The 8,370-nt window shown below is 29.7% G+C and overlaps 1 protein-coding gene across 1 annotated transcript; it reads right to left on the bottom strand.

Moving 5' to 3' along the window:
• Window positions 1-1,495: 1,495 nt before the first annotated feature.
• Window positions 1,496-4,433, bottom strand: LOC132947910 (myeloid differentiation primary response protein MyD88-like). Its single transcript, XM_061018172.1, has 7 exons — window positions 4,111-4,433; window positions 3,218-3,396; window positions 3,038-3,130; window positions 2,845-2,972; window positions 2,229-2,397; window positions 1,993-2,161; window positions 1,496-1,921 (listed from the first exon to the last, which is right to left on the bottom strand). The coding sequence occupies exons 1-7, from the start codon at window positions 4,248-4,250 to the stop codon at window positions 1,693-1,695; spliced, it is 1,107 nt and encodes a 368-aa protein (XP_060874155.1). The 5' UTR covers window positions 4,251-4,433; the 3' UTR covers window positions 1,496-1,692.
• Window positions 4,434-8,370: the final 3,937 nt, after the last annotated feature.

Below are 8,370 nucleotides of genomic sequence, written 5' to 3'. Positions count from 1 at the left end.
TTTGGGGGGTCAAAAGTAAACTAAATTTCCCAGTAGTTTTCAAAAGCGACATGAAAAACAAAAGAAAAATTAAGAAAAAACGAGAATTTTTACGCAAAATCTGTTCTTCATCCATTACAGAGACCCACTTGTAACCTACTGCAGAGCAGAGCGACACCCACTTACCCACCTTTTTTTAGTTTTTTTTCCTATAAATATCTATAAAATATTATTTGTTGGGTAAGAAAGCGTGAAAATTTAATGTAAGGCTCCTAATGTATTGTTACAATAGCAGATTAGTTTAGGTTAGGTTAGGTTAAGTTAGGTTTTTTTTTATAAGCAGTTCCCGCGGCGCCGTCGGTTATAAACTGAAAAAAAAAAAAAAAAAAAAAAAGGTTTTTTTTTATAAGCATAGTTCGAATTTTGACAAAGTTTAATAATTATTTTGTAACTAAACATTTATAAAATGTTCAACTTTTATAGCTAAGGATTCTTAGATTTAAAAAAAGATTCCACGTAAATAGGTAAATAAATAAATAACTTTATTCACAATAATATCATCAAATAAACTTAGTAATATTATCATAAGCTGACTGACTGTCTTCGCTCAGAATTATTTTTCTTGTACAACGCTAGCATATCATGGAATTCAAATTTAACACCAACCATTACAGTGACCCACTTGTAACCTACTGTACAAAAGAGTAACACCCACTTGCCCAACTTTTTTTTTATTTAACTTATTTACAGATGTTTTGATTTTGATTTTGATTATCTTTTTTAATTTTCCTGAAAGTTGTATACAACGTATTTTATGCAAATTGTAATATGAAAAATGAAGATAAATAAAATATTGCTTTTTGATTTTTCAAGTATTAAAATTTTAACTATTTTTAAATCTTTTTAATTTATACCTCCAAATGGAATAACTAGATTCACTTTCCCATCTAACAAGATATCGAAGTTGAAAATCGAATCATTTCTACTGCCCCAAAATGTGATAAGACACAAACAAAAACATCATTGTAAAACCATTACATTCATCACTCAGCTCAGAAGCTAAAATAGAAGTATAAAATGGAGTATATTTATAATATAAAAAAATCAATAGTGTACAATTGTGAACTAGTAAAAGGTTCCTGATATAAGACACACTATAATAAAAATTATTTAAAATTAATTTATCTCATTCATCTATTATTGTATTAATTTACTATTACTCTAATGTCTATTAATTTTCAAGGAAATTAAATTGGAGAATATTTTTAAGGACTATATAGTATTACAGTTTACATCATACAGCATAATCTAATGATACTTGCACTTTTAAAATAATAAAAACATTATGATGAAAACTGCAATAAATAATACAACTTGTTTTTACAAAATTTCATCTGTCTATTAAAAGTAGTGTCAGGCATTATTATCCATTTAATTCACCAGGCACCAAGAAGAACAATATGATTATTTTTCTATTCATGTTTGAAAATACATTTAAAAAACTAAAAAACACAAATCTGGATAGTATAAAGAATAGATTTTATGATAAAAAATATAAAACTTAAATAATTGAATACAATTGATTAAGCACTTGTATAAAATATAATATCATTGAAACATAACAAAGGTTAAATTGTAAAATTTTAGTTAAAAAACGACATCTTTAACATAGAAACATATTAATATTATCTGTATACAGACAAGAAAAACGAGTCATGAACTAGTACATTTTACTTTCTTTTTATTCCATTTTTTAGGAACAACTTTACCAGATACATTTCCAACAGTCTTAACTAATCTATCAAAAACACTTTTGGTTTTAGGCGGCACATCGTTATATTCACTGGAAAACTTTATCCTTTCCTTTTTATCAACAATTGTAGTACTGGTATCCAAAGTTTCCTTGATTTTTAACTTCTGGTAACTTTTATTCCCCTTTGCACTAATAAAAGAATAATTATTATTTATTATCAATAGTTACATAATTAATATAAAAACAATTAAGTGTCTAACCTGTCGGTCAACGCTAGATTCTTATAAGGTGATACAGTTATCATTAATTTGTGCCATGGGTCACAAAAAGGATTATATGAATTAAAATATAAGTGAACATAACATTTAAGTTCTTCAGGTAATACACAATCACCAAATACACATGGAATAATTTTAGGTAACCGTTTTTCTATAACAAATAATACAGAGCATAACGATTTAAACATAACTAATGTAAAAAAAATTCCTAACCTTACCAATAGCTAACGACTGTATATAATTAACAATAAATCTATTCCAAGGGCTGTTTGAAAAATTATTTGAAACTATAATGATTAACCAATTACAGCGATCAGATATCAATTTTATTATGGACTGATACTCGAACATAACACCTGGTCTTAAATCTCGATCTTTTAAGCATAGCTGAAAAACATAAAACATAATTAGTAAACCTGTTGAACTTAAAATAGGCTTGTATTGATTTAAAAGTATTACAAATATACTGCTTTTTAGGGATTATGTAGAGAAAATTTCATGTTGATGTTGTACATGTGAAAAATAATATTTTTAATTTTAAAGCGTTTGTAGATTATAGATGTGTTTGGAACAATATCAACCGATTTAAATAATTAATAAACTATAATATTTAGTTAGTACACCGGAGTAAGAAGTTAACATAATGAAAAGTCTTTATGAAACAATTTTGTCCTAAAGCCAGAAGAAAATTGTTGTTCAGAAATAAACGTAGGATTTAAAAAATTTATATCTACTCACACAATAACCAAGCACTGTAATTCACAATCAAATATTCTTAACAAAATTTAAATAGGATCATTTTGAGTAATTATAATTTTTTTTAGTCACCATTACCTTCAACTTGTAATCAGTTTCTAATTTTTCTACTACAGCGGCAGCTGATTGCATATCTGCATTATCATAAAGCAAAAATGCATCATATCTTGTAAGAGGAAGACCATTGTTGGATGAATTTATATCATCTAAAAGCCATTTAAAACAATCATAATTTTTTTTTTCTTACTAGTATAGTTTAAATAAAACTCACCTAAAGTAATGAAATTGATGTCAAAATCGTTCGGTACTACTGGAGTTGGATTTGCTAAAGAACATTGTTCTTTAAAATATATAATATCAGAAACTAGAAACATAAATACATAATAATATTAATGTCTAGCCAATGAATACAAGGTCTTATATGAATGTAATATGTGTAAATAATACTCACCAAATAATTCTTTGGTATCTTCCACAACATCATACCTGTCTATTCGTTCTAAACACCGTGTAAAATGTGCTATAGTAGTTTTTGCTTCACAAAACTGGAATATTTTACCAATTGGGTTAGTTGGATCACATCCTGATGGTATTGTATAATTCAAAAGTGTGCACAATCCTCTCCAATCCCTATAAACGGTTTAATTTATACAAAACGACTATTAAGCTTAGGTATTTTACTTCTACTAGAATCTTAAAAGTGTCAATGTCAAGCAGGTACCCGCAGAACATTGATATTGAAATACTACCCTCCTAATTTTTCGAATTTCAATATATATGAATTCTAATATGCATATAAACTCAGTAAGAACCTGAAAAAAAGTGTCGTGATACTAGTATACTACAGCAAATCTAGGAAAAAAGCTCTGTTCCAAGTAAATTCTTATTTTTTTTTATGATTCACTTAATTAAATATAATCATTATATAATCATTACAACTATCCATGTAAACATTCTTTAACATAATACTTAACTTGTTTTAAATATTATTTATTATGTTTTTATTGAAATCAAGATAAAAGATTTTTTAGTTAACGTACAGTTTTTACAAAAATAAAAAAAATAAATATGAACAAAAGCTAAAAAATATGTGCTAAAATTAATAATTTTATATTCGAAGGTAGCTAATTAAAAATAAAAAAACGGGGGGGGGGGTGGAATGTCCGGATACCTTTTAATATCGGAACTTTTATTCCCGAATACCACTACTACAGCCATCAAATATTTTTCAACCCAACAACTTATCGCTGATAGTTAACTCATTACGCGTTTTAAATTTTCATTTCAACCCAGTTGAAGACTTTTTTATAAAAAAAATTAGGAATTTTTGAGATCGTTATATACCTGGGTAATTTTTCGGGTGATGGAATGACTTTCGTGGCATTCAACATGCACGACAATAGTTCCCTGGTCGGCATACGGAGAACGGATATCGATGTATTGGCAAAGTCTTCCGATACGGTCGAACATGACGTAGGATCCATTATAGCATGCGAGAAAAATGTTCGTCCAGAGATGTGTAAACAACGAAAGTCCGTCGAGCTGGTAAACAATTATTGTTTCGCACTGATCCACTGATCCACAATAATGATTGATCGGCAAATATTGAACATCATTTTCGCAATAATAGTATAATACCGCCGTTGTCTGCTACCTGTTGCGCCAGCGGGCCGCGGCTCACCAACACGTTATCAGAATCCGATCTTTCTCTCGACAATCGACAATTATGACGTCACGGCCCGTGGGCATGTGATAACAATTTAAAAATACGCGCGTCACCGATAATTGGTTAGTAACCTTGCCGCGGTAATTCCCATCTTTCAAATAATGAACATCACTTTCGCGACGACCTCGTCGATCACTCGTTTCATGGCAAAGTGCAAACAGACTTACTGCACACGTTAATCGCTTATGGTCTGTCTACTTAGTTTCTATGGACTGTTTGTTTTGCTGACCCGTATCCATATTACGGTTTGCGTATTTGCATTAATTTGTATTAGGATTGCTCTTTCGACATTGTTTACAGTATGTCAGTATTTACTGTTACCACTAGTACTTGATTTGTTTTGCATCAATCGTTGAGCTTCTTTATTCGACTGATATATTTTATCCTCTTCCAAACTTTCTTTCATGGCTTTTTCTATACTTTGAAAGTTCCTTGATTTAATTATGCCTCGAATGCTGTTTGGTAGTCCTTCTACGAACGTTGTCAGTGTTACTTCCTTTATATAGTCATTGATTATCTTAGCTTCCGTAGTTGATTTTCTACTTGTACTTACATTGCAAAGTTCACTCAGTAACTTTTCTACTCTCGACGCATACTGTTGCACGGACTCGCCCTGACGAAATCGTGTAGTAGACAGTTCTAGTTGTAGGTATCCTGGTGTACGTGTGGCACAATAAGATTCCTCTAGTATTTTTTTTAGTACTGACCACGACGGGATTTCTTTATGTTGTATTACTGTAAAAGCATTGCATACTAATTTAGTTTGAATTGCCTCTAACAGCACAGGTTGTGTATCGGCATCAATATTTTTTATGACAAAGTCACATGATTTTAAAAATTCGTATATTTTTTGCGGATTTTCACCATCAAAAATTGGTATTAAGTGGATAGCTGTTTCAAAAGATAGCTTAATTGGGCTCATTATTATTATTGGTTTCAAAATGGGATTTTTTATCGTTTATTAATAATGACGTATCGAGGACGTTTATATTTTTATTCTTACTCCGAGACCTAGTTGACGGAATATGCTGTGGGTTGTCTGGAAGAACTATTCGATTGGGCTTGTAATCAGGATCTAACTCAAGAGAATCAGAGTCACTACTTTCGCTACTACTCGTTTGAGTTGACATGCATTAATGTATTTAAATAATTTTAAGCAATTTAATTAATTAATTTTAATAATAATTTGCTTATGTGTACTAAATAGGTACTAATATACTATTATATTATGTTAGTATTTTTTTTTTTTTTTACAATTAATTACTTACAATAGTTCAAGTAATATGTTCGAACGTAATGAACACATGTCGTTCGTAGTTGTGTTGTTTTGATACGCGACCTACTGTTGTCCCCACTCCGTTGGTTTGACCTATGTTGTCACGGCGGGGCTGGACACGGCGGCGACGGGATGTTTCATATTGTTCCGCAAAACACTTGTTCCAATGGACAACTAAACGTGGAACAAGGGTTTTGTGGAACAAATGTCTATTGGAACAAATGTTTTGCGGAACAAAAGTCCATCGGAACAAAATACTACAGTCTAGTTACTAGTTTGTGGATCTTAATAAAAATTTTTTAGAACCAAAATGATTTTTTTTTAACTACTATTTGTTCCACAAAACGTTTGTTCCACAATATATTTTTTTCCACTTATCCAAATTTTACTCGGTGTTCCACAAGGATCACTACCTTTTGTTCCGCAAAACCTTTGTTCCACGATATATTTGTTCCAAATTAACTAAATTTGACTTTGAAATAATCTTCAAATACAAAAAAAAAAATTCTTTTTACTTTCTAGTGCTGAAATAATTTGTAATAATCAAAAATTTGTTAATTGCATTTTAAAAACATGATTTTTTCAATAATCGAAATTCTGATCAGTCATGTTAGTTGCACCACAACAATGAACTTTTCTCTACAAATATATTATGTATTAATTTAAAACTATAATAATGTGTATTTGGATATGGGACATTTCATATTGTTCCGCAAAACACTTGTTCCAATGGACTTTTGTTCCACAAAATACTTGTTCCAAACGTGGAACAAGTGTTTTGCGGAACAATATGAAATGTCCCGGAACAATATTGTATAAATGGTTCACTAAAAAATTCACTATCATCGATTGATAAAAGGAATTTTCTTATCATGATATTAATTATATTCAGTTTTGGTTTGTATTTTGGAACTGGAAATAACTGGGTTCTAGAAAAGTACTTCTGAAAATATTCACCTTTCTCAAATTTCCTTGCGATAAACTATACATTTACCCGAGTATATTTATCCTATGTTTGTCATGTGAGAATGATTAATCAGTCATCTCATCCGCAAACGGACGGCAACAACTACGTTTCCCATTCTTGTTTAGCCTTAGAGGCGTCGGGACAAGTCATTTGTATATTATATAAGTAGAAAAAAATTACGAAGTCGGGTAACTTTTAACAATATAGCTATGACTAAAAGCCATTCAAAAATGCACATTTAGTCAACAATTTTCAAAATGGATCAATATTTAGTAAACTCATTTAGAATGCCTTATGTCCATTATTTATAGCATTTTTAAAAGCTTATAAATCATTAATTTAGATGATTGAGATAAAAAATGAATTATAACAATTATAAAAGTTTATTCAATTATTTTGTGTGCTTTTCTTGAAATAATTATTTCAGTTTTATAATAACTATATAAGGTAAAATTAATTTGGTGTGTACACGGTAAATATTTTTATGTAAGCGGAAATTTGGTGGACAATGAGTGTGTAATCACCGTATTGTATCACGCGGTAAATCGGAGTGCTCTAAGGGAGACATTCCCGCTTGAAACATTTTAGTTAGGTACCGTGGAAGAGCTGGCTGTGAACAAAAAAATACATACTACTACCTTTTACAAAAATTCTACTATCTTATAAGTTATAAGTTTTAAATCTACAATAATCAATACTTGAAACCTTTTTTTTACACATATCTTATTAATTATAATAGTAAAGTTTATACCTAAATAACTCTTTTTATTCATATTATATTAATGATTAAGATAAACCAGTAAATATTAAATAGTAATACACTGTCCACTACAGTACACATCTACATAGACACAGTACTTTTTGATGTGAGCCATTGGTTAAAGCAATCCATATGCCTATAAAAAAAATGGAATGCTTTCCGCACAAAGGCAATTATATTCCAAAAAAATGTAAACATAATATGTTAAAGTCTTTTTACCTATTATCATTACCAGTACCTCACCTAACTATTTTACTACTTGATAACAATAATATATTGGATATATATAATTTGAAGAACTCAGAGCAACAAATTTATTAGGTCAACTAGCCCCCCCCCCCACCCCGACTTATGTTTAGCCCCTCCAAAATATCCCTTATTAATTTAGATATAATCCCCCTATGGGTTATTTTAAATAAATAGTTTTGTAAGCCCCCCAGAATTTTAACCCTAGTTGCGCCTATGGCAACAATAGGACATCTCCATATTTTGGTAAAAATTAGTTTTTTATTGCACATTAAATTGTCATTAATAAATTATTAAGAAAACAAATTGCGTCGTTTGGTGCAATAACCAGAAAAATCTGAATGTTAAATACAGAGATATCATATAATAAAATATGGAGATGACTTGTTTTTACACTAAAAATATTTAATTTATTACGCGAATAATTCCATAATATATATACATACTGTATAATACATAATATATATTATAATTTATAAATAATTAGACATCTCTCGCATAGTCGCATCTCCGATTCCGAGTTTTATTTTTTGGTTTTGAAATCATACAAATTTTATTCTGATAATTGGTTACTAGCCACTGTAGGCTATAATAGGGGTAAGTGTTTGCTACATATAACGTATACAAAC

The sequence above is a fragment of the Metopolophium dirhodum genome, chromosome 6, assembly GCF_019925205.1.
Source record: "Metopolophium dirhodum isolate CAU chromosome 6, ASM1992520v1, whole genome shotgun sequence".
NCBI classification, from domain to species: domain Eukaryota; kingdom Metazoa; phylum Arthropoda; class Insecta; order Hemiptera; family Aphididae; genus Metopolophium; species Metopolophium dirhodum.
Note: the sequence above shows the minus strand (reverse complement) of the source record. Positions and strands in the feature narration are given on the sequence as shown.